The sequence below is a fragment of the Castor canadensis genome, chromosome 4 (assembly GCF_047511655.1).
Source record: "Castor canadensis chromosome 4, mCasCan1.hap1v2, whole genome shotgun sequence".
In the NCBI taxonomy this organism is placed as follows: domain Eukaryota; kingdom Metazoa; phylum Chordata; class Mammalia; order Rodentia; family Castoridae; genus Castor; species Castor canadensis.
In genome coordinates, this window is record NC_133389.1 from 155,001,557 (window position 1) to 155,029,548 (window position 27,992).

Genomic DNA, 27,992 nt, shown 5'->3' on the forward strand with positions numbered 1-27,992 from the left:
TCTTCTTATTCTAAAAGCTATAAAATTTCCTAGACATTGTTAACATAAACAGAAACTGATGAGGGTAGAAGTAGGAATTGCATGTGACAAATTATTGTACTCTCAATCTTTATATTATAGGCTACTTCCTCCAAGTGTTTGGTTGGAATTTAGCACCCATGCCATCAACTGATGTACTAATCCCTCCCACAGCTGGTAACATTGACTTTTTGTCAAAGCCCTCAGACACATAAGAACATGTTGGGCCCTGGTGAGGCTCCTGTCACAGTCCCCTTTCACTAGGATATCCAGTTCAGTCTGTTCACTGTGCCCAGAAGTCCTTATAAGAACCTTCCTGATTTGGGGTTTTCCTCTTTAACAGCAGTGTCTCTTCTACCACTGCTTTCTGTTTACTCCAGGCCTGAAAATCCCTGAGTCCGAATTTATATCTTAGGATTCAACCTCCCTTTTTTGCTTTTGATTTTACTGTGTATTCCATCGAATAGCGCAGATCATAATGTCTAATATCAGCTGCTGCTTCTCATTTAGGATTTCTATTTATATAAAGTGATTTAATTGCCAGCTCTATTAATCCTATAAAATCCATGACTTCTTAATGTTCAGTTTGCTTAGAATGAGTAACTGGGTTCTTGCTCCTTCTTAGATAGGATTTCTTGCCAAGCCATAGGTGAGATGCTTAGATAGCATGCCTGTATCTCGGGTGATTTAGTCACTTTCAGGTTCTCTGGAATTTATTGCTAAAGGTTGACATGAATGTTTACAGTTCAGGCTCTCATATAATCTCCTGAATGGCAATTAATAAATAAAAAATGGTTGCAGCTGTTCACAGAGAATCTAGGCTTTCTCAGATAGTTCCCCCCCCCACCTCAGACATCCCTAGGGGTTGGTGGCAAAAATAATTTCTGTAAACTCTAAAGCTTTTTACAGTTGCTTTAATCCCCTAAACCTCTAGGTTGGCTTTTGTTTTTCTTGTCAGAAATGGTCTTACTCAATTTCTGTCTCTTCAACTTACCTTCCTTCCTGTGAATAGAAGAATCGCACCTCTCTGTATTTAATCATAACGTATCCTCTGTATTTATGCTTGCAAGTAGCATCTGATATTCATCCCCAAAATTTCCTGTATGTTGTTTACTTAATCTCTTGTCTGTTACAGTTGTTGAATATACATTGTCACCTATAAAGTGCAACATTTATTGTTATCATGTATATTGTTCAAAGTTGCCTCTTACAAGTTAATGATGAAACCTTAAAGCAACATCCCATTTTTGCAGTTTGCCTGCTTAGCTGGGATCCAGGGAAAATCTAAAGTAGTGTTCTCCCTTTAGAGATGAGGAAAATGTACTTTAAGCCTAGCTTGACCATAATCATGTAGAGGGCAGAGACTGGATACATTCATCTTTAGTCAGTAAAGTATATGGAAGAGAGCAGAAAAACTGGAGTTAAGAGTCTCTGGTCAGTTCCCAATTAGGGTGCTTATTCAGTGTTCAACTTAAAGAAGTTATTTCAGTTTTACCATCTGTGAAATGGTAACAGTAATGCCAGTAGCAAAACTGAAATGATTATGGTAAGTTAACATCATAAAGCACTTAGAGTAGTGCTTGGCATAAACTAACTGCACCATGCATTGCTAGCTGGCTGTTAGCACTGTTGTTACTCTGACCATTTTGACGAATCTTGGAACAGATGGATGAGTGTGCATTGCTATTTAACTTTATGTTGCTGTACATATGCATTAGGCCTTCATTGTACTTCTTTTGAATTCCTTCTGTTAACTGATATTGTATTCGGCAACTACTTGTATGGTTCATGGTGGTAATGGTAGTACAAGTCAAAATAATGAAAGGTAAAGCTGTTTATTGAGCATTACAATATGCTATGCATTGAAGTGGGTACTTTGTATACATAATCCTTCTTATGTGCTCAGTCTATATCTATTAAAAAACTCCACACTAGTTTACTTCCAGAAATGCAAGTGTACCTCTTGATGACAATAATATCCTTTATAACTAAGGTTTGGCCCTGGTGGGAAGCTTTGAATGTAGGAACAAGGGCCTTGACAGGATTCTTTCCATTTTTAAAATACCCCTTTTGCTGATAATATTTCTATAGCCTAATCTTGTTAGAGATAATTAGGAATCTGGCGAAGGTGGGAATGGAGGTCAAGGAATGGAAGGAAGCAGGTACTGGGCAAGAGAAAACCTACAAAAATGGAAAAGAATATATATCCAAAAAAAAAAAAAAGATTGTTAAAGCTCACTTGTGTTTCCTGTGTTCTATTTTGTAATTTTACATTATTAAAAAAAAAAACAAAACACTATCCTTTTCTGCATCCCAAATAGAAATACAGTTGGAACAGCATCAGGGACATAGGAAAGTTGTTTTCTTTCTGGCTTTGCTTCATTTATTTAGAGACTAAATAATATGCACTCATCACACATTAATATCCACTAGAGTAAGGTGAAGCATTTAATCACAAAAATTAAAATTACTAATGTTTCTTGATTCCTAGGCATAATATGTTACTTAATAGTCACATAAGCAGCCATGGGAACAATAGGTTCAACATGTGGCAATGCCTAGGATAGGTCTGAGAGAGAAGTTTTAAGTGCTCTGTGTGTTTGTGTGTGCTCTCATAACATATAATCTCTGTAGATGGTGACAACCTTTCAAATTCACAAGTGCATGTACGCATATATACATATAATCACACTCATATAAATTTCTATATGTCATATATACTTAATTATTCTAATCTTAAATTGAGATTAAAAAAAGAAATTAAGGTTCAGAGAAATCCAAAACTCTTGCTCAAGGTCACAACAAGAGGCAAATCTGGAGTTTAATCCCCAGCTACTATTTACTTAACCCCTTCTTTTTGATGATGCCCAAACAGAAATTTTCTTAGAATCAGTATTTCCATTCTATCACACTGCCCCATAATGGGAAAGGTAACCATTCGCCCTTTCTTTTCTAGAATCTCCAAGCAAAGATTTTGGTCCTACTCTGGGATTGAAAAAGTCCAGTTCCTTGGAGAGTCTGCAGACTGCTGTGGCCGAAGTCAGGAAGAACGAACTTCCCTTTCACAGGCCCCGGCCGCACATGGTTCGAGGCCGAGGCTGCAATGAGAGCTTCAGAGCAGCTATTGACAAGTCTTATGATGGACCTGAGGAATTAGAAACTGGTAGGATAATATGCTGCCTTAAGTGGTTTCTCCTCTCGTTATTATCTGCAAATGATAGGCAAGAATGTGGGCTTAACTACTGAGGAAAATCATTTAAGGACCACAATTATATTTTTGATATTAAAAGTAATTCATTTTCCTGATATGTTTTGCCCTTTGGCTTAATGAACATGGAATTGGAGAACACGATATGCAATTTATTTTACAGTGAAGAAATGTTCTCTTCCACTTTTCTACAAGGACCAACTGTCATTTACCCTTAGGGTATGAACGCTAAGTATGCATTTCTTGACATTCTTATTTGAATCATTCAAAGGAGCATCAACCAGAGGACTGACTGCATTAATTGAGTAGAAGCAGTTGGGTTATATTTGTACTCAAAAACTTCTCCTTGAAAGAAACTTGCCCTGTTTGCTTCCCAGCATGTGGGCTTGAGAGCTGATCAAGGTTAACAAGCCCGCTTTCAGAGAGATTAGTGGTTTAGCACATTTCAAGCTTTTCATACTACCAGCTAAGAAACCAATGGGCCCTACCTACTCCCAGCCTGCAACCTTGCTTGAAGTAACCAGGTTTAGGCAGTCGTGTCTTCAAAGGGTACAAGTAGCCGTGTGCAAAAGTAGAACTCTGGAGCTCTTCTTTTCATTTTTCTGTATTTTACATTTTGATTTTTCTTTCTGTACTACCCATATAGAAAGTGTCCCTGACCATGTGTATTGATTTTTTTCTCTGTACAGATGGTCTGTCTGATAAGAGCTCTCACTCTGGACAAGGAGCTCTGAATTATGAGTCTGCCCCTCAGGGGAACTCCAAGCTAGAGGACGTGGAAAATAAAGCCAGAAAAGGCAAAAAAGTCAAGGAGAAAGAGAAGAAAAAGGAAAAGGGCAAGTTGAAAGTCAAGGAGAAAAAGCGGAAAGAGGAAAATGAAGACCCAGAGAGAAAAATGAAGAGGAAGGGATTTGGTGCCATGCTGAGGTACAATCCTTCAAAGGCAACATTGGTTTTGCCTCTCTTGTTTCTCCTGGTGAAATCACTCCTTTGCATAGACTCAGAGAAAAGTGCAAGCTTTCCCTTATTTTTGACTCAATGCATAAAAACCCAAACTGAATGTGTGTTCTTTTTCTGCACAAGCAGAAAGAAACTTCTTTGGTAACTCCTGAAGCTTGTGGCGATGAGAGGAAACTGTCTAAAGTCTGTTGTCAAAGAAATGCCTGTGTTCTTTGCATGAAAATGTCCCCTGCATTCCATCTGACAGGGAAAGTGAGAGGCCAGGGGCTCCTCCCCTATTGCCTGCAGAACACCTCCTTTGAGTTAGAGAGGTCAGGGTCAATGAACCTCATTCCTCTGTGACTCCAAGTGTGTGGATGGCCAGGCCTCTAGGCATGGTAGCTGTCCCCTGCAGAGGTACTGTGACATAGGAAAAGCATTTCCCCCACCGACTTCCTAAGGACTGCTTACCCTTAGGCTCTGATCTCAGATAGCACATGCTTGGCAGACTTCTTGGCCAGTGTGGTTTGAGATGGCTCTAACTTAACTTCCTGCAACTTCTTCTTGTTCTGCCAGCATCATTGATCTCTGACCCCTCCAAATCATGCAAGTGCAGCTTCTTCCTACCACTCTCCTTTCTGTTCAACCTACCACAGGGATGTTCAACCAGCCTCGCACCCTCAGACTTCTCCAGAACAAGTCAAGCTCCAGTTTTGTGTCATCCCACCTATGGGGCAATGTCAGACTGCCACAAGAATGCAAGGTGGCAGTCTCTTTCATACAATTTCCTCCAAATTCTCTGAGGAATTATCTTTCAGCCCCCGCCCCCCCACACACACTTATTTTGTTGGGGATGCAAGGTTAAAGTATCTCTTTCCATTACTTTCTTTACTCCTATAATTTTCTATCAATTTGCCTCTATACTTCTCTTCCATGAACTAAAGGTAAATGACGGAATAAGACAGTTAGCGAGCCAGATTAGCCATCTTGTATGAAACCACTAGGTGGTATGTCTCTTTAAAACACTGGCTGGTATATGATACCAATTTTTCTCAGTTTAGAATCTTCAGCTGAAATTTTCTAACAAAAAAGAAAATTCCCTTCTCCTTTTCCCCTTCCTCCTCTCCCTTCCTCTCCCACGCCTCCTCTTCCTCCTCCTTCTGTCCTTTTCCCCACCCCCCATATAAACCGCAAAGAGACATTTAGGGGACACAAAATAATATGACCATTCTGAGCCTTCTTATGACATTTCCATTGCTCATGGAATGTTATTCCAGTATCCTCCTACTCAAAAATTTAGGAATAATTTTGCCCCAGATGTGTTATAACAAGATATGCTCTTGTTCTGCTGAGATTACCTGAGCAAGTCTGATATCCTAGTAGTCATCTGACTATCAAAGAACAAAATTTCAACAAATTGAGTTTTAAAGATCACATTGATTTTAATTACTGATTTGTGATTTGGACAGTATCCCACTGTCCAAAATAGAAAAGAGTAGAAAAGCTCTCAAATGAGCTGAGCAGACGATGTGGGACTTGTAAGCAGAAAAGAATAGCAGAAAGTGGATTGGTCATATCAAAATTACTTTCCTTACAGGGTTAAAGTAGAGGGGACTGGGTTTATTTTTCCTAGTGGTGTCTGTAGATTCTCTTTCCTTTTACCACCTGAATTTTGAAACTTACCATTATTCTGAGTAATTATGACTGTCAGAAGTTGTGGACTGTGACAAGCAACTTGGTAATAATTATATTAGATAAAAATTTTGTCTTTAAGGTGATGAAGTTCTAGTACAGGCTCTCCATATGGACTTCCATGTTTAATCACGGCTTGTCTTCTTTCTATCTAGGTAACACTGGGCAAATGATTTAATCCCTGTGCCTCAGTTTCCTCATCTGAAAATTGAGAATAATAATAGTGTACCATTATTGTGAGAATTATATTTGTTTAATAATATTTAATATGCTTAGAACTATTCTTGGTAAGAACTATTCTTGCACTCAAAAGCAAATATAATAACGGTCCCCTACAGATGTCCCTGTCTAGCTAGGAGCAGATGACTCAAGTCTGTAATTCTAGCTACTTGGGAGACAGAGATCAGAAGGATTGTAGCTCAATGCCAGCCCAGGCAAATAGTTCACAAGACCTTATCTTGAAGATACTCAACACAAAAAAGGGCTGGCAGCTGGCAGAGTGACTGAAGTGGTAGAGCACTTGTCTGGCAAGTGTGAGGCCCTAAGTTCAAATCCCAGCATCCCCCAAAAAAAAGGTGTCCATGTCTTAATCACCAGGTCACCAGGATTTGTGTATATTGTGCATATGTTATGGTACATAGCAAAGGAGAATTAAGGTTGCAGATGGAATTTATTTCGTATCAGCTGGCTTTAAGATAAGGTGATTATCCTGAATTTCTTCAGTGGAGTCAGTATAATCACAAGAGAACTTAAAATGGAAGAAGAAGATTTGACTAAGGAAGTAAGATGCAGAAAAAGTCAGTGCTGCTAGTTTTGAAGCTAGAGGGAGGGGAACATGAGCCAAAGAATGTGGCCAGCCTCTAGAAGATGGAAAGGGCAACCTAATGGATCCCCTCCAGCCAGCCCCTTAATTTGAATCTATTTATTATTTTCAAGCCACTAAGTTTTGGTAATTTCTTACAGCATCAACAGAAAATCCATGAAGTTATTATTATAATTATTATTACTACATTTACAATGTCATAGTAATTTATAATAGTATCCTTGCTAAGATAATAATGAAAAACTATAAAAATAATTTAACTAGAATTATGTATAAATTTGAAAACTGTTTGTTAAACTATTACTAAATGAAACCTTTCCTTTACATACTTGATACACTTCATTGCCCATAATACAGGGCCAACTCTTCCCCTTTGTTATCCAGTATACTCTGTGTTTCCATGTAACAGAAATCCAAGTCCTGCACCCTTTAGACGTCTAGCACCTCAGGTTTTGTTTCCTTCCACTATTTGAGCAAAATTAAGATCTGAAGGGTGGTGTTTGATTTTATCTTTAGTATAAAAATAGCAACTGTTTTCCATAACCTTTTGAATCTGAGTTTGTAAGCATATTGGAGTTGCTGCTACATGCATGCTTTTAACAACAAAGAACACAAAAGCTGTTAGCATTAGCCAACAGATTTTGCTTTAATTCTCATCTGTTGCTCAGATGCTATTGACTTAGTTTCTTTGTTATTTAAAAAAGATTGATTGCTATAAAGTTCTCTTAGAATTAAGATGTAGCTTAAATAGGCATTATTTTTTCCCATTATCTTAATTTCTCTGACACTTTCTCGAAGATGAGGTTTGATATAGGTTCTTCAGTCATGCCACATACAATGACACCTGGCCGTTGGCATGAATCACCAAAGCATGAATCATGAAAGTCTGAGATATGTTAGCAGTTGCTTTGTTCTTTCTTCTCAAGAGCTAAGTGTTTATGTTTTTTTGATATTAGGTGGTCCAGCATGATATGATGGATAAGGTGCAGTTTAAGCATATTCCTGATCCTACTGAAAAAGTTATGTGGGGGTGGGGATTGCTTTCATTCATATCTTTCTACATATTGTGTAGTTCCAATATCATTATATTTTGCTGATTTCAAATTCTCCCCTTATATGACTCAAGTATGACTTTTACACAAACCAAGAATTATTGCAGAAAAATATGCAGCTCAACAATCTACCAACTTTCGTAGTTTCCCTGTATCCCTGTTTACTTGTCTGTTACCAATCAGCCTCAGATTCTTTTTTTTTTTTTACTTTTTAATTTGCATACATTGATAGTATGAGGGGGTTTCATTGTGATAATTCCATAGATGAGTTCAGGGTACTTGAGCAGGTTCATCTCCTCTCTTATAATACTTTACCCTCACTCTCTCCTACCCCCTTTTTCAAACACTGGTGGATTTCATCATACTATTTTCATGTATATAGTTATGTGTGTATATACTGTACTTTGATCCTTTTTCACCTTCAGTATCTTTTCCTTTGTTCCTCCCCACTCCCAATGATCTCCCATGAGTCTCCCTTTTATGTTCATGTCCCATTATTATTATCATCATCATTTTAGTTCTAGATTCCACAAAAGAGTGAAAACATAATATTTGGCTTTTTTGAGCTTGACTTATCTTTCAACATGATGATCTCCAGTTCCATCCATTTTCCTGTAATAACATAATACCATTTTTCTTTATGGCTCATATATATGTATATCATATTTTCTTTATCCAGTCATTCATTGTTGGGCACCTCAACTGACTCCTCAGCTTGGCTATATTGAACAGAGCTGCAGTAAACATGGGTATGCAGGTATCGCTCTTATATGTTGATTTTCACTCCATTGGATATATGCCTAAGAGTGGTATGGCAGGGTCACAAAGTAGGTCTATTTTTAGATTTTGAGGAATACCATACTGATTTTCATAGTGGTTGTACTACTTTACATTCTCACCAATAGTATATAAGGGCTCCTTTCCTCCCCCATCCCCACATCTTTGTCAGCATTTGTTGTTGTTTTCTTAACGATTACCATCTTGACTAGGGTGAGATGAAATTTTAGTGTAGCTTAAATTTGCATTCCCTTTATGGCTAGGATGTTGAACATTTCATTGTGCATTTATTAGCCATTTGTACTTCTTTATCTGAGAAATGTCTATTTAATTCATTTGTCCATTTACTAATTAGATTATTTTTTCTTTTGCAGTTTAATTTTTTTTGATCTCTTGGTATATTCCAAGTATCAATCCTTTATCCATTAAATAGCTAGTGAAGATTTTCTCCCATTCTGGAGGTTGTCTCTTGATTCCTGTAATTGTTTCCTTTGAAATTTTTAGTTTGATGCAATTCCATTTACCTATTCTTGTTCTTAATTCCTAGGCAATTATTTTCAGAAATAATTACTTATGCCTATATCTTCCAGTGTTTTCCCATAGTAGTTTCAAGGTTTCAGGTCTTACATTAAGGTCTTTAGTCCATTTGGAGATGAGTGAAAGAAAGGGATCTAGTTTCAGTCTTCTGTGTGTAGACAACCAGTTTTTTCAGCACCATTTGTTGAAGAGGCTGTCTTTCCTCAAATGTATATTTTTGGCACCTTTGTCAAAAATCAAATGGCTGTAACTGTGTGGGTTTATTTCTGGGTGTTCTACTCTGTTCCATTGGTCTTGATACCTGTTTTGATGCCAGTGTTATTGCCAGTATTATGCTATTTTTGTTTCTGTGGCTCTGCAGTATTATTTGAGATCCAATATTATGATACCTCTAGTGTTGCTCTTTTTCTCAGGATTACTTTAGTTTTCCAGGGTCTTTTCTGCTTCCACTATTGAGTTTCTATTTTAGATATTGATTTTTCTATTTCTGCAAAAAATGATATTGGGATTTTGATGGGCATTACATTGAACCTGTAGGTTGCTTCCAGGAGTTTAGCCATTTTCATGGTATTAATTCTGCCAATCTATGAACATGGGAGGTCTTTTCTTCTTCTGGTGTCTTCTTTAATTTCTTTCTTTAAGGTTTTAGTTTTCATTATAGAGTTTTCCACCTCCTTTGTTAAGTTTATACATTGATATTTTATTTTATTCTTTGAGAGTCTCTGTTTCTTTTGCCCAATTTGAGATAGAAATCATGAAAAGACAAAGTATGGATAGCTCTTTTTCATGTTACCAGCTCCTTTTGGTGTTACCAGCTCATCTGAGGGTTCTTTTGTATGAGATAGAAATCACTAAGAGGCAAGTAATACCACCTGAACAAGGCTTTGTTGAGCTTGTGCTAGAGCTCAGGCAAACAATGCACATAGTTCTGGGACTGACTCCTCAAGGTCCCAGGAGCAAAACTTACATAGACAAAAACAAGGCGGGCTCATATAGGCATATAGTCAACTGTTCTACAAGATCCCAGGATTTCTGCATGCATCTTGTCAGTTCTTTGCTCTTGGTACTAGAGTTTACACTTGACACAGCAAACTACACCTGAGCATTAGGTTCATTTGTGCTTGGCTGGTAAAAGATGGCAACAGCGCTCAATACCAACCTTGCCAGGAAAGTCAGGATTATTACATGGCAGGAAAGTTTGGAGGAAGTGTCATCATCTTCTGAATCTGGTCATTGGTAGAAACAATGTTTTGAAAGCAACTTGCATTCAATGGGAAGCCTTGGTGAGAGAGTCGGGGCCATCTCTGCTCTGTCTGAGAAGAAAGTGCTTAAATGTTTCCATTATGTGTTTGACTTCTTTAGACATCATTCCCTTTATAACACTGTCCTTTGGAAAGACTTTCCAGGGTTCCTGCAGCCAGAGGGCAAAACATAAACCCTTCAATAGACAAGTTCATTGTTGTCTGTCTCAGGTCACCGTCCTGGGCCCAGCAGATGTATTTTGGGCACTGAAGAGAAATATCCATAGCCAAGATACTGTTGTCTACAGTGACAAACCCAGACATCACCCCCTGATTTCTTAGTTATTCAATAATCTTGCCAATCCTTTCAGTCTTTAAATGAAAATCTACCATAAATTTGTGTCTACAATCCATTCCTTTACATAACAGCTGCTGTTGCCTCTTCTTAATACTATAGACCACTCGCTTAAAAATCCTTGAGCTGTCAGCTTGTTCTGGACACTGAAAAGCTTGAAGTGGTGGGAGTTCCCTTTTATGGGATTCATCCTAAAAGGAATTATGCTTAGTCAACTCCTTCTTGATAGAATAACAAAGTACAAAATATGCCAATAAAAACATCATCTCTGTTTTTAAACTTTGTTTGCCCATATACACTTGATTAGTAGCATTTATTGAATGCCTCCTCATTGCCAAGCACATTCCTAATAAGTCTTCTTTCATTTCTTCAACAATATTTTTAAAGTCCTATTTTGCATCAGGTATTATTTTAGGCACTGGATAGACAGCAAGGAAGTCTGCTTTTACAGCACTTCCTCATTTTAATAAAAGAAGGAAAACTCAAAGACTAATTTGAGTTTCTTATGTTGCATTTAATACAAAAACAAGCAAAATATTGCATAAACATGTACACTGATTTCAGCTGTTACCTAGAGAGAGAAGGGACATTCACCAAGATGACTTATTGATTACCCTGAGGTAATCAATAATTAACTTATCTGGGGCCAAACAAGTCATGCAGGCCATAGCTTTAATGGAATTTCTATTCAAGTGAAAGAGAAAGAATAAACAACTAACCCAAAATGATTGAGATGGTTTCAGATTGTAGTAGGTGCTATGAAATAGGTAAAGGCAGAAGGGCTGGTGTCATCCACCCCATAGCTGTCTACCAGCTGAACATAGAGTGCCTTGGCCCAGGCTGCACTGAATTTTCAGCAGATGCATTATCAGAATGACTATGGTACAAAAGCCAGATCATTGTATGCCTGCTTTTCTTTTTTTTGCACCATATAAATATGGGAGAATTGTTTTTAAAACCTCATATAAAGCTATTACAAAAAAATAAAACAATCCAGCTGTGTCTGTTTAGTGCACAAAGCCCTACTGTACCTAAAGTCTACTTTTTGAAGACCATGGTCTATAGTATAAGTGGTGAGTTGATTTGCAGCTGTTTATGTCAGCTCTGTTCCTCCAAGCCCATCAGTTGGATTTTCTTCATGGTTTCTTGTTCACTTAGCTAGTGTAGACTTTCCTTGCAGAGACACTGAATCTGTTTCTTCACAGTGGAACATTCAGAAAAACTCAAATCATGAGCACTAAAGACAAAGCTATTCTTAAAAATCCAGAAGCATCAACTTTTCATTTCTAAGTTTAGCATATGCTAAAACAGCCACGTTTCATTCATTTTATTCTAAAACATACTATATATTTTATTCAAACTAGGACAATTCCATATAAAGGCATCTTGCAGTGAGTCATTTTAAAAAGAATACTTACACATACACATATAAACCCTTAATATTCCACAGAGCATATACCACATTTCCTTTAACCATTTATCAATAAATGGACACATAGGCTGTTGCCATTTCTTGGTTATTATGAATAGTGCTGCAAATAACATGGAAGTGCAGATAGATGTCTTTTCAATGCACTAATTTCATTTTCATTGGATATATATACAGAAGTGGGATTACTGGATCATATGGTAGTTCTATTTTCAACTTTTTAAAGAACCTCCATACTGTTTTCTATAATAGCTTCACTAATGTACATTCCCACCAATGGTGTGCAAGGTTTGCTCTTATCCGCATCTTTGCCAATAACCTGTTTCTTTTGTCTTTTTTGATAATAACCATTCTACTAGGTTCGAAGTGATACCTCCTTGTGGTTTTGATTTGCATTTCTCTGATGATTAGTAATGTTGATTTTTTCATACACCTATCGATTATTTAAATACCCTCTTTTTAAGAAACAATAGAGATTACTCCTCATTTTCCTGCCTGTAGCTCCACTCCAAACAGCCAAAAACATCAGATACTGCCTTTATCTCAAACAAGACACCCTTGAAGCCCACAAACTTTCTTTCTGTATATAGTTTTCCTCTAATTGCTATTTTGTAATTCAGATAGGCAGGATGCTTTTTCTCTCACCTGAATGATTTTGCACAATAAACTACAAGAAGAAATAACATAGCTCAAATCATTTGATCATTTATATTTTTTATGCTCTGGGTCACCCCTTTCTAAATGGAACTAAGAATCATTTTCAAGTGTTACTTAATCAGTTAGTGGAAGCAATACGTTATATTGCTAAATACAAATGGAAAATGGACTCAAATGGAGAAAAGTTTTTTTTTTTTATTTTGTTTTGGTTTTTTTCTCCCTTTTTTGTTTAGTATGTTTCAGCCCAGAGTCTGTGGATGGTTTTGGACTTGATATTCTAAATGTATGGCTTATAGTTATTTCATCAGGCTGCCCTGAAGTTGTCCTATAATACATTACCCACAAAGATACATCTTGACTTGATTTTTAAATTAGGTTAGACAGAGACTGGATACTTAAGTCACCAGGGAACATGACATCTGTCATACATTTGTCCTCTTTACCTTGATTCCATAATGGCTGTTACAGGTCTCATGTACAATAAATGTAATGTGGCCGTAGCCTGCCATTACCTCTTTCCAGATAGTGTTGTAAATGTCTGGGTATCCCTTCAACTTTATGGGTATGAAGGGCAACCCAGCTAATGTAGCCAGGCCAATGAAATTTTAACAGTCATTTCCCCAAAGGCAAAAGGCCACCAGCGGGCCAGAGTGAAGGTGCTTTGCTTCATGAAGTACATGCCAGTTGAAAACATGAAATTTCAAATGAAAAATGAAAGCCAAAGTAGGTCAGAGTTCTTAATTCAGCTTCAAGCTGGATATAGAAATACATTGAAAAGTGATCCTTACAGATCAGGGTAAAAATGGCTGCATACATTGAGACTGAGAGAAATACATGATTGTGGAAAAAATAAATTTGCATGTCAAAAGCTACTACAAACGTAGCCCTCCATCCTTCTCCAAGACTGTCTGTGACTGCAGAGGAAAACAAATAGATGCTAAAATTCCATTGGAATTTAGCTAAGCTCAATTTTTGTCTCTTTGGTAACTGTAAATTCTCTCTCCTCCATCCATCTTAAATTATTTATTTTGTCTTTCACAATATGAGCCATGAATATTTTGTTCCTTCATTTTGCTAATTTGCCATTTTTCTTTTGAACTAAATGCCCTAGCAACTTTAGTTTTTTATTTGGGTTGGGGAAAGCAATGACCCTTTTTTTTTTCATTATTACTATCACAGGCCTGGACTTGGAATGCTATTTTTATAAACAACAGTGTTAAGCCTGTAATGGAATTGTAAAGTAGAGGGTATAATATACCGATATTGACTTCCATTAAACCCAGTGGTGTGATAGCTAATCATATTTATATATTTACATATTATACATCCTAGCTTCTGTTGGGTTGCAGCTAAGCACCAGAGAGGAAAATTAGCACCATAATGTGGATAGATTGTGAACATGAGAATGTAAAGAAGTGAGAGAGTGTTATGTGAATAGAGCAAGTTATAAAAGTGATGGAGATATATGCAAGTATTAGTAACTAAAAAGTTAAGTATAGATTAAATTTGGATCAAACGCATTTCAGATTGTTTGGCCAGCATTTATTTCTTAACTAGAGGACCCAGAGACAGATGGGCCACTCATCTGATGGGCTGAGTACAAAGACAAATGAGCTGTTGCAGTGCCCAGCACACAGAGTTTGTTTGTAATATGACTTTAATAATTTTTTCAGCTGTCAGGCATGTCTGCAAATGTTTGTTTATCCTTCTGTTTTTCGAAAGTGTGTTCATAGAGGGCGAGGGGCTTGTATGGACTTAATTAGTATGAAAATATGTGGATACCTTATTTTCAAAAGCATTTTAAAATCTGATTGCTGTTCAGCCCTTCCCCTCCTACCCTATGTAATCTTGATCACTCTGTAGTTCTTGTTTTGGGCTGTCCAAGGCACTGATTTGATGTTCTCATACTTATCACAATAAAAAATGATCACACAGAGTGTCAACCAGAAGGATTATTTGTTTAATTAGGATTCCTTCTCCTTTTAGTATGCATGCACAATTCCCATTAAATTAATGTGAATTACAAAAAAGCACTGAAGAAGAATAGACCACTTTATCTCATTACTTTTCCTGGATAATGAGGTTTAGATTTGTTAACAGATCAGAACAAAAGTCCAGTGGCATAACTTTTAAAGAAATTAATATGCTAAAAAGAACTTTCACAGGCAATAAAAAGGAAGGTACACATTCATAAATAAAGTTCATTAGCATTTAAGGTGAAATATAATCATTTAAGATGCTGGATTAATAAAATGCAAAAGATTTCCTAATGGACCTATTTGCATACTCATATTAAATAACTAATAAAGCATATTAACAACTGTTTTATTCATGTATATAAACACTTGTAAGTTCTTAGCAGAACTGTATTTGCCTTGCCCCATGTCCAGCACAATGTCATGTCCTTGTGGGATGTTTACTTAATACTATTAGATAATGACATGTATAGATTTAATAATTTCCCTGGTGAGCAAATGGAACCATTCTTTGTTTATCTGAGAACTTCAATGTAATTTACTAGCATCCATCTTCAAGATGCTTGGGTGATGAGTGTGGCAAATAGTATCTGTACTTGCAGATAATAATTGAGAAGTGAAACAGTCTGCCTAGAGCCAGACTTTGAACTGATAATGATACCAAGACCTCTCTTGATCATTGCTACTGTTGTATTAGCATCTAAAAATGCACAGACACTAGTCATAATTCTGTGTGTACTTACATACACCCTGTAGAATCCATATTTATTTTTTGCTGTCTATTGGATTTTCCTGTCTTAAAGCAGCATCAAAACAGCAATTTAATAACATGAGCTGGTTCATAATTAAGCAAAGAGATTTGAATCTTCAGTGTAGTAACTGTAACTATTCCTCATAAGAACAACAACAAAAAGGCTTCCCAGACCAATTAAACACAGAGAGAAGATAGATACCCAAATTGAAAAATGGATAGGAGATTTACAAATATTATTGGGCTGCACATCTGGGACTATTACCTCAACCATGCTAAATAATATCCACCAGGGTTTTTGGAGATGATCCAATTTTGTTTGTCGAGCTATCGACTGATCATTTCTGCACAGAGGGCCTGCTTCAGCTCTAGCTTCAACATGTCTAAAATCTAATTCATAATCTACCCATCTAAGTCACCAGCCCATCATGACCCCCCTAATTCTGTTTGAGGGACTGCCAGGAACCCATGATGTCTGGGATGCCTCCTCCTTCCCATCCCCACCCTTCCATCAAGCCAGTAAGCCTGTTGATATTTGGAAAATATGATGTCTCTTATTTGGACTTTCTTTTCTATTTCTACTACCACCCCTCTAATTCAGTTCATTATTCATAACTCCATTGTTTTAATAGCCTCCTAACTGATTTGTCTACTTTTGTCATTTCTTCATTTTAATTTATCCTACCATAGCTACTGACATCCATTTGCTATAAGCTTTTCAGCAAATACCTCACCCAAAATGCAATATAACAGAGTAGAAAAGAGCAGGTCTTCTGCCATCATTCTACTTAGGCTCAAATCTCAGCTCTACTTCTTTCTAGCTAATTAGTCATTCTGTGCCTCTGTTTCCTCGTGAAAATAGAGTAATAGGAGGATTTACCTAATAGAGTTAATTAGTGAGGTAAGATATGAAATATTCCTGGCATATAATTAGCTCTTAAAATATAATCTATTAGTAATAATTTTCTATATGTTTCTCAAATGCCTACTGGTTCTCAAAATCTGTACCTTAGAATTATCTACAGAGACTGTTAAAATGATAGATTCCTGACCTCATGGCCAAAACCTGTAATTCCTTAAACTTCCTATGGGGCTTGGGAGTCTCTGACAATTTTAATTCTAAGGCAGCCAGTTCCAGGGACCTCCATTTGGAAACCACAGACTCATAAAATTCCCACTCTTTAATTTGGCATCCAATAGCCTCTATATTCTTGTACCAATTTATTTTTTTAACTCTGGCTGTCTACAAACTCTCCACTCTGACCAGATTATTCTATTCACTGTTACTCCACACAAGCTTAGTGAAGCTCTCAGATACTCCTCTCCACCACCACCACCCCTATTTTGAACCATCTCCCTCCTCTTTCTGTCTCTCAGTCTGCCTGGCTTCTGAAGCCCACCTTAAGCCCTATTTCCTGTAAGAATCCTTTGACCTGCATTTCTCTCTGATCAAAATTCTTTCTTCATGTCTGAGTTTGCTCCTCATGTACTTCTCATTGGCTGGCTTGACTTTCAGTTTGAGTTTTATGTTTGTCTCATGTCCTCCAATGGGTTATAAATTCCTTTAAGCAAGGGACCTCCTCACAATACTTTCCACAATGTTGGCCCTTAATAAGCTTTTGCTGATTGACTGACTGGCTTATATATTGTGCTAATTGGAGTAGGCTTATTTGGATATTAATATGTTGTGCCCTTCAGTCATTCTAGATAATAGTATTAAAAATAATGAAAACAGTCAAAGTGGCTCAAAAATAAGAAAGAGAGTGAATGGCATTGGGAGTTAATTTCTTTTTAATTTCTGTTTGAAGAAAAGGTTGAAGGATAAGTTAACTTGTAACAGTAACCAGCTGTTCTCCATTTCCACTGAGGACAGAGCTAGAGAAAATGGGCCAAAATCACTGTCAGTAAAAATCAGGTTAGATTTTAAAACGAATATGGTTGTTAAGCACTGGAACGAGGTTTCTAAACAGGTTGTAGGATTGACCTCCCTAAAGTACTTTAAAAGTAAGGATAAATATTCATCTAAATTATGTGGGAAAAAATGCCAATCAGTTCATTACTGCAATATCTATTAAATACTACTCTGGGGAAACCCAGAAAAAAAAATATACAACATGATCCCCATACTTAAACTCACTATCTAATTAAGATGACCTATAACTATGAAATTATTAGCAATGAAAATAGGATTTAGAATTAAGAGCTAAGTTGTGAGGCTATAACTATAATTATGCTTCAAATTCAGATGTGTATCCTTTAGCACCTATGTACCTCCATACTACTCCAGACCTTTTAATAAATGGATTTTCACTATCCCTTTACAAACTCAGTTTTCTAGGTAGAATGAACCAATCTCTAATCTTTTCTAAAATAATTTATTCAGTATTATCAAACAAACAATTGCCAAGTACACAACAAGCATATTGTGATACACATGAAAGGAATCTTCTCCCCACACCCTTGGCAACTTCTTTCATTCATTCAACAAATGTTGATTATCTAATAAGTTGCAGTCCCAGGGCTTGATTGAGTGATACCACAGTGAACAATTTGGATGTGTTTTCACTCTACTTAAAGTCCAAAAATTTTTTGAAAGATAAAGAGTAAATATTTTTAGTACAAGTTTTAACATTCTATACTACAAATAAAATATGAGTAGAAGTTATAAAAGAAAACTTGAATGAACCCTTCTGTTGTCTTAAGTTTCTTTTGCTTGTATAACCTGATCCATTTTCTGTTCTCCTAAGGCTTTCTTGCAATCCAAATTAGCCACATAGCTCTGAATATCACGTAGAAATATATCATCAGAGAATGACTAAAATCAGTACCCCAATGTAGTGTTATTGCCAACAAAAGAATCCTTAAAAATATTATATAATTCAGAAGTCAAGAAAGAGAAAGCTGGAAGGAACATTGACCAGAAATAATGACTGCAACTCTGATTACAGACAAAATCACCAGTGAGCAGAAAAACCCTAATTTTGGAGCTTTTAGTATTTGTTCCTCTCATTATGGGTTTCTTCTCCCCCAGGGACTATAATTTTCCACTTTAAATTTGAACTCTAGTCAATGTATAGTAGAAAATCAATATCATAGATTTGTTCTGCTTTCCTTGTGCCTCCTGAAATTTTCAAAGGAACAGCTTTTATGATGGAGATGGACTGTAAAATGAAATGGATGGCTTTGACCAGTTTCCTGAAACTTTGACCCAGGGAGGCTGTACCAGATAACCAAAGTCATCTTCCTCTTCCTGTCCTTGTCATAACTCCATTACTCCCACTCTACTAGGATATTTAATATCTGGAGTCACATGATTGCTTCCATATTTTGGACAAAATATGTTAATCAAAACTTGCTGCCAGAATTTTTTTTCCTATTTATTCCATCTTCTTCTAGTATTTAGAACTTGATTATTTCTGACAGGCCACCCAGGACACTGAATCCTGGCTGTATCTCCAGCCCCCAATGTCTACAGTTATGAGACCCTAGAACTTTATGCACCTTATCTGGCTTTTAGGTGTTCATTTGTCCTTTGCTTCCCTTACTGATAGGGTCTGTGTACCTGATGGAATAATCCTGAATAGACCATTTCAAGACTACTTGACTGAACTCTCTCGGTCAGCCTCTGTGCGTCTGTATGCTCCTCTCAGCTGTTACTCATTCCATTTGTGGAACTTCATCTAATCCCCTTCCTAGTGATCCTATGGAGTTGGGCATCTCTAACATGGAATATGCCATTGCTCACTGTCTTGATCATAGTATGTGTTCATAGTTAACAGTGGATGCATGAGCTAACTCTTGATTCCAAAAATCCACCCTAGAAATAGTAACGAACAGTTTCTACAAACAGATGTCTCCATGGACTGACACAATATATAAATGACAATGGTTTTTGACCCAAAATAATTATTTTGGAAATCTTAAGTATTCATTCTAAAAGAGAAAAACAAACCCTTGGAATGCTGGGAGACTCTGACAGAAGGTCTCTCTTAATTTTGGAAACATGGGTTAAAATATACTGATAAACTGCTCTTTGGCTTTGCATTTTAAGTGTTAAATTTTAAATCTGTCTATCATGTTTTATTTCAGAAGAGATGTATCAGCATAGAGAGAAACCGTGGTAGGTTATGGGATGTGATAGAAATTCTAATAGACTGTTTAACAATAATATGGCAGGCAGATACCATTTTAAATAGCATTGTCATTAGCGACTATCAATAGAGAGGATGAGATGTTCTTGTCTTTGTGAATTATGATTTATGGCTGGCAAGGCAGTCACACTGAAACGTATTTATTTTACAATATAGAGACATTGATTAAATGCACATGGCATCTCAAATACAGTTGACATTTTAAGTCAAAATGATTACAGACACACAAGCCATTCATTTAAGCTGTTGCTTTAAAAATGTGTCTCAACTGATTGTTAGTGGAGAAAATCTAACTGGGCCAATATTTCCATAAGTTGTTTCTTTCTTTTACTGGCACACATAGACTGGGGGAGAGTTGCCTCCTCCGGACAGTCAGATTATTTCGCTCTTTCTTGTGAACAGGCTCTGAGAAGAAAAATGGTTCTATAAATACATAAAATACTCTAAACTACTCAAAATGCATTCTCTTGTTAGGATAAAATTATCTTTCAGTTATCTTCTCATAGTTCTCCCTACTTTCTCTGAAAAGTTTGCCTTCTAACCTACCAGCCTGTTTAGCAAGCAGGTTTTAAATAATTGATGATAGCTATAGCTGAAGCATTAATATAGTTTAGGGATGATGGTTTTTGTAATGTATATAGCTGCCTGTTGCCATCATGCTAGTGACTTTAATCAATGCAGTATCTAAGTATTGATTATTGATTTACAAGATTAAGGCCAATAGGAATTGTATCTGGGAGTTTACAAATATATTTTATCTATAAATTCTTTGATCTACTTTCTCATTTATTTTTCTTCAATGCAGAACCTCCTTAAATCTTTAAAACTTTTTATTATGACATAATTTTAGACTTATAGAAAAAACTATAAAAATAGTACAAAGAATCACTTCATATTCCTCACATGTTAACACTTTGCCAGATTATCTCCAGTATTCATTCTCTCTCTCTCTCTCTCTCTCTCTCTCTCTCTCTCTCTTCCCCCACCCCCTTCTCTGCCTTTCTCCCCTTTCCCTCTCCAGGTGGAGGTTTAAGTACAGACACATGCATGGATGTATTTTTCTTAATAATTTAAGGCTAGTTGCAAATCTGATGCTCTTTCATTCCTAATGTACTTTGAAGCTAGAACTATATAACTGTATTATTTTAGCTGGTATTTTAGAAAAGTAAAAAGCTGACCTAAATTCAACCTCAAATTAAAAAAATTAGAAATTACAAGTGAAAAGGCTGTTGATTTCAAATATGACTACAAGAAAACTAGGATGTATTATTCTTTTATTTTTGCAGGTCTGTATTATCACCATTTAATCAAAAAGCCTAAATTAAGTCAGCGTTAACTTCTGGTAAATGAGAACATATTTCCGAGAGTGGGGTATATTTCTTTGATAGTTAATGAAACTTCAAAAGCAAGACCTCTGCAAATAGGTGCAAATATCTCATCCTTGTGATGAGGCCTCATTAACCATTGAATTTAGTGCAATGTGCTTGAATGAGACTGTGAATAGGAAAATGTCCTGCTTATTATTATTAAAATTGTGCTGCAGAAGGATCCTTAGAAATCTAATATCTTTGCTCAGACATTTTTGCAGCAAATGATTTATTGATAAGACTGAAGGGGAGGGCTGGGATGCCACGCCAGTCTTTTATTGCCATAGGGCCTTTCTTCTAAATACCTGTTCATTTGAAAACAAAACTCTACAAAGATAAGTGCATTATGATATTTTAAGTACATCCAAGAAATTTATAATTTTCCTAACCATGAAGAAAGATCTGGAAAAATAGAGTATACTCCACCTGTCTTTGTAATTACATTTGTGAGATATCCAGGGTGTTTTATATTGGAGAGCCTACTCCAAGTTCCTCTCTGTGTCTTGAGGGAAATGAGGAAGTAAAGTAATGCAGAGTAGGTATAGCTGGTAGAGGATGTGGGGATACACATCTGTTGAAGATGATTACTAAAATAAGTAAATCCACAATTTCCTAATCATTCACTCCAGCTTTTATAAAAAAGAAGGAAACAATACTCATGTGTCATAGGCATGTCCCTAAAGTATATGAATATGGTAGTAACATGACTGTGCACTATCTAAATGACCAAATATTGCTGAATTTGTCTGTATTGCTAACTGGAGATAGTTTGATGCTGGGTAACACAAAAATTATGACATAGCTTAAACACTGTACAGAATCCTTTTCTTCTTTCTGCATGTCAGGATTTAATTAGTCAGAGCTGATGTAGTCTATTTTGTTCTTGCAAGTTGAATATGTCTTTGAATGTCCAAACTCCAAATACTTCCAAATAATAGACCAAAAAAAAGTTTTATAAAGCACTTTTAAACTTTTAGTCAAAAAAGAGATGTGTGCATTCATGTGTGTTGTTATAGTACACATTATTCACTCTCATTAACTTTGTTAACAATTAAACCGGAAGGTAGCACTGTGTTTGGGGAATGCTGATATGTCATCATCCTTTACCCTATAGGTTAGATATGTTTTATCAAGGTTAACGGTCAAGATACTTTCTGGGAAACAAGCCTAATTTTTCCATCCACTTGGAGAATCCACATGTAAAGACCCAGTATTTATGAAGTACATGTAGAGTTAAATTTCTGAGACAGTCCTAGGATGATCTAAAAATCATATACAAAATTTTAATTCTAAATGAGTATGTACATTTTTGTGGAAAGAGAGTACATAATTTCCTTCCACTTCTCCAGGGAGTCTATAAATAAAGAGAAGTTGACAGTCATTTTGTATTGGATCCCAGCCTCTGTTGGGCCACCAGTGTTCTCTACCTGACAAAAAACTCTAGCCACCATTAAAGGGTGGGTCCTTTCTAGTACTTTCTAGAAAGACTCCATCAAATGAAAACCAAACATAGCTATACTCAATCTGTGAATTATATGTCTTTTTAGTTGGGGTTTTTGATGTTTATATTTACCTATGCTTTTCAGGACATTCTCTCTACTAAGATTTTTTTCCTCAGCTATCACAGCTCAGGCAAGAAAGTTTCAAGTATGTTTAAGTAACTCCTCGAGTTTCCTACCTCTAGGATTGTATTACACACCTTCTTTTGTCAGGCCTTTACAATGTCTAATAGAGCTAGACTGTAATATCAAATCTGGCCATTAGTTATTGCTACATTGCACATTATGCTGCAAATTGAAAAATTCTTTAATTTAGGACAATAAAATCTATAAAATAAATTCTTCCATTAGTTTATCACTCTATACATTTTAAATCTTTAACATGAATATAGATAGCATGAATGTACTTAAAATAAAATTGCCTATACTTCTGGTTGTGACTGAACACACCAGTAATCCCAGTGCTTGGGAAACAAAGGCAGGAGGATCACAAAATTGAAGTCATCCTGTGCTTCATAGAAAGTTCAAGACTATCCTGAGCTATCTGGTGAGACCCTATCTCAGGAAAACAAGAGTTAGGGATATAGATGAGTGGCAGCATGCCACTCTAACTTGCCTAACTTGCACAAAGTTAGGCAAGGAAGATTGCCTAACTTCCCTGTCTAACTTGCACAAAGTCCTTGGTTCAATCTGCAGCATCACACATGCACACACATGTGCAAACACATACACAGAATATATAGAGAAATTATTTATATAATAAAATTTATGTAAAGTTTATCTGTGTAATTTTAGTATTATAGACAAATAATTTATGTTTTGCCTTGGGAAACAGTGCTCACTTTTCTTTAAATTAAAAAATCATGCTTAAAAAAGAACAAGGGGCTGGATGTAACTCAATGGTAAAGCACTTGCCTAGCATGTGTGAAGCCCTGGGTTCAATCCTAGCACCAAAAAAGAAAGGACAAAAAAAGAAAAACAAACAAGAATGGGCTGGATATGGTGAGGTACATCTGTAATCCCAGCTATGTGGGAATTGGTAAAAAGAGGATTGCAGTTCAGTGCCAGCACTGGCAAAAAGTGAGACATTATTTCAGAAATCAAGCTGGGTGTCGTGGTGCATGCATGAATCCCAGATATTCAAGACATGATCAGAATGATTGAGGTCCAAGACCAGTCCAGACTAAAAGCCAAGACTCTCTCTGGAAAATTAGCTAAAGAAAAATGTTTGGGGATGTGGGTGAAGTGGTAGAGCACCTGCCTAGCAAGTGCAAGGCCCTGAGTTCAAACCCCAATACTGCCAAAAAAAAAAAAAAAGTGGGCATTCCCTGCACCTCTATCTCCAGCCTTATCTCTGCCTCTCCAGCTCCTCTCTTTCTCTCAGCAATGTCAGCTATAAGCCAGAATCTTTGTGCAAGTTGTGGGTGTGCATACATGACACTTACTGGACAGTTTTCCCAGAATCTTCATAGGTACCCCAACTCAGCCTGCACATTGTAGAGTTAATTCAGTGTGCCTGCCCTTCCTAAGGCTTCCAGGAAGTGAGGAGGGTGATGTGCCCTTTTCCCTCACCCTCAAAGCCAATCCATTACTGAGTTACATTAATTTTCTTTCCTAAGAATCAAAATCCTTTCTCTCCATCTTCACTATACTTTCTTCACTCTGGTTGTCTTCATTTCTCCCCAGATTAAAGCAGCGGTCTTCTGAGAAGTCTTGATTTTACTCTTCCAACCCACACACTGCAGTGCTGCCTATTTGATCTTCCCAAACCTAAATCTGATTTTTTGCAAAAAATTTCACAGTGGCTTTCCATTGCCTTGATGTGCTTAGATTTCTGTGATGTCATGTTGCCCCATGTTTCTTCTATCCTGCAACCATAGTCAGTGCCTTCGAGTTTTCCTAGTCCCTGTAAATAAAATGCTCATACCCCACCCTTCAACCCATACTATTCTGCTGACCAACTCAGCAATGCTTAAATGCTGAGTTCAAGGATCACCTGCTTGGGAAGCCTTGCGACCACTTTCTCCTCACTCTGTGACATCATCATTCCATGATATTCAGTAGTTACACATCCTGTATTGAGATAAGAAATTTGACTGTGCCCCACTCTGGAGACATCTGGTTACAGAGAAGGTTGTTGAATTTCATAGTCCGTTATTTCAATATACTTATAGTTAGGAAGGAACATAAACACAAGCACATGATATCATCTTAGACTTCATTGCTTGTGAATCTTAATGTGAAAATCACATACTATTTTATTAAGCTTTAAATCTGGGCAATAGGACCTGTGAAAACTGCCTAATTTGTTGATTTGCATGTGAAGTATGTCATTCCCAGTGGGTGGTAGAAACTGGTTTGGCATGTGGCTTACTAGTTCTGGGGGATAACTGGCGTTAGCTCCTGTGCTGCTGTAACAAAATGGATTTGGCCTTCATTATATCTCCTATTTGAAAATTACTATTAAAAACTGTATGCTGGAGATAGGAGATTGCTTTGCAAAGATTGATGCATTTTATGTAGCAAAGCAGGAAGGAATGACACCAGGTCTTAATAGCATTTTATATTCTGCCAACGTACTTAGCCACAACTTCCTCAACTTTGGAATCTAAAGTAAACAAAAATCATATTCCATTAGAGACACAATTTGACAATTGAATTTTTTGGTGAACTTTTGGCATCCATTGAAAGAATTGGCTCCAACCCCAGAGATGGGGTTAATCTTTTTAGGGCATCACTGCCTGGGAAGTAAGAGGAGGAGATGACCAAGTCGGGCTATCGGAGTAAAATCATTACCTCTAAGAGCTAAAACATGGGCATTCTTCAGCAGTTATCATTCACAGAGTCACTTTTTATTCAACTGTGAAGAAATAGAAGACATTATTTTATGAAGAAAATTGAAAAAAAATTACAAATAATTCTACAGGGCTGAGGTTTGATATAATTAAATCATGTTACATTTTACCCTTACATTTTAATAATTCCCCTTAAGTTTCAGGCCAACTCTATGCAGAAAAAAATTAAATAATACTGAGAATATTTACAGTAGCATCCACCTGGTTTAGAAATGGGCTCTTTATTAGGGGAAATAATTAGCACATTCTTGTGCGGTAGTAAATAGTCAGATAACTATCATGCAGCAAGACAGAATAAAAATCAGTATTAATCAGAGCTAACAAATGCTTGTAGCAATAGCTGAAAACCCTCCAGCCCAAGGTGTTCTCTTCAGTACCTTTTAAATTTTTTCAAACTAAAACATTCTGTAGTTATGACACCAAATAGTGCTCTGCTGTACGATCTGTAACTTTTGGCATCTTAGTCTGACTCTCTGAACACTCCTCTTCTGTCTCTGTGTTGTTCTAGGGAAAATATGAAAATTCTCTTTGAAGGTCTTTAGCTCGTACTTGGCTGCTGTTTTCTTCCCTTGACATCCCACAATTAAGCTGATGGAAAAGTTTAGCACTTCTCTGATTTTGCCCATTTTTCTCTGAACCTTCAAACATTCAGCCCATAATTTGTTCCTATCATCTCTGTTACCCCACATCTGTGAAGATACAGCTATCAACTGTAGCCTCCCAGTTTTACAGCAAATGAGGACACTCCTGCTCCTAATACTCCCTAAGATTATGCCAGTCCCTAGTACCTTGCACAGGCAGTGGTAATAACTAATCCTCTATATTACAGTGCTTACTGCTCTATTATTTGATCCTCATAACAACCCTAGGAAGTTGTCACTGTTATTATATCCATTTTTCACATTGTATAACTGAGAGACAAAAGGATGGCTTGTCCATGGGTACATATTCTAAGTGAACAGAATTTTTACCTCAATGTCTAGTTTCACATTGTCTGTCTGTCTCTCTCTCTCTCTCTCTCTCTCTCTCTCTCTCTCTCTCTCTCTCTCAGCAGTACTGGGGGTTGAACTCAGAGCTTCATGCTTGCTAAACCTTACCACTTGAGCAACCCAACCAGACTTTTTTTACACTGGTTATTTTTGACATTAGGGTGTCACTTTATACCCAGGCCAGTCTGTCACTGCAGTCCTCCTGTTTGTGCTATCCTGTGTTGCTGGGTTGACAGATATACACCACTGTACCCAGCCATTGGTTGAGATGGGGGTCTCACAAATTTTTTTGCACTGGCTGGCCCCCTAAATAGCTAAGATTGCAGATTTAAACCACCATGCCTGTCCTCTTTACACTGCTTAGCTCACCAGCTGGGAAAACTTGGACAACTTGATGCTACTCAACTGCTCAGTTCCCCTGTTTAAAAACAAAGTGGGGGAAAGTAGAAAAAAGTTCTACCTCACAGAATTGTAAGACTAAAATGACACAATTTGTATTTGGTACACAGTAAAATATTAGCTATTCTTTCTTGATTACTATCAAGTGATCAATAAAAGTCACATGAAGGAATTAATTAATAAGAAGGTGTCACTCAGGGGCACAAAGTCAGTCCTTCCAAGACACATGCTTTTCTATGAAGATGCACATTTAGAAAGAGTGGAGTCTTCCTTGGCCTCTTTCTTGAAAGCATTATGAATAGGGATCAGGCTCTGTCGTGACTCCCTCATTGGTTAAAGAAAAGATTAAATTTCCATTACAGCAATTATACTGCTAAACTTGAAATTTAAAAACATGTATAAGATGATCTGTGGAATGTTATAAGTTGTCAAAACCCCCAGGAGTTCCAAATCATATATTTTAGGAAGAGCAGAAGAGAAACCTATTCTATCCTCATCAGAGCATTCTGGTCTTTTCTCTTTGTTACATTATGCAATTGGCATTATGTCATTATCTCTTATTGTCACCTTAGCCTTTTGAGTCTTAGCTGCTGCTAATATCATGGTAATAAGTGCTACAATTTGCAGTTTTTTGGTTGTATTAGAGCATGATTCTTTTTTCCTAACCACCTTGTATAACTATCATGATTTCCTTGCAGATAATAATCAACTTAATAGTGTTTAATAAATGAATATTGGTGTGAAATTATCAGAGCAGAAAAATCAATATTGGAGAATTTCTTACAGGAACAACAACAAATTAATATTAAAGCATTGTAAATATCCTCCAAATCAAATATATTAGTTATTTTGAAACTAGTGTTAGAAATTTCATGATTTAAAACCTGCTAGCTCACTGTACTTTTTAAACTTCTCTATTTTTCTTTGACTTCAGTGATTTCCTTTTTAAAAAAAATGAAAAAGAATGATGGAAATGCTAATTGCTCTGATTTGATCACTATACATGTATAGAAATGTACATGTAGATATGTACAAATATGTATAATTTATGCATTTATTAAAAATTAAAAACAATATACCTGGGATTACTGCAGTTACCTTTTCAGAATATTGTCCAGTATTTCACACCAATTGTCCCTTTCCCTTTTAATTGGAAGTTATATGATACCAGATTCTTGAAAGGAATGTATAACATGTCTTCTGAAAGGCTAGTATGCTATAGTTGCTTTGGTTATATGGGCAATCAAACATTAAGAATATGAAGTAGCACAGCAGGC

At 36.6% G+C, this 27,992-nt stretch overlaps 1 protein-coding gene across 9 annotated transcripts in view; it reads left to right on the top strand.

Annotated features, from left to right (window-relative positions):
- Positions 1 to 27,992, top strand: part of Pard3b (par-3 family cell polarity regulator beta) — a 977,771-nt gene that overhangs the window by 679,377 nt on the left and 270,402 nt on the right. For all 9 annotated transcript variants that reach the window (XR_012447363.1, XM_074071526.1, XM_074071528.1 and 6 more), the window contains 2 exons: positions 2,975 to 3,181; positions 3,916 to 4,153. Coding sequence is in view for 8 of the 9 variants with exons in the window: in XM_074071526.1 (XP_073927627.1) it covers positions 2,975 to 3,181; positions 3,916 to 4,153 (445 nt within the window). In the remaining variant the exon portion in view is untranslated. The remainder of the gene's footprint in view (positions 1 to 2,974; positions 3,182 to 3,915; positions 4,154 to 27,992) is intronic.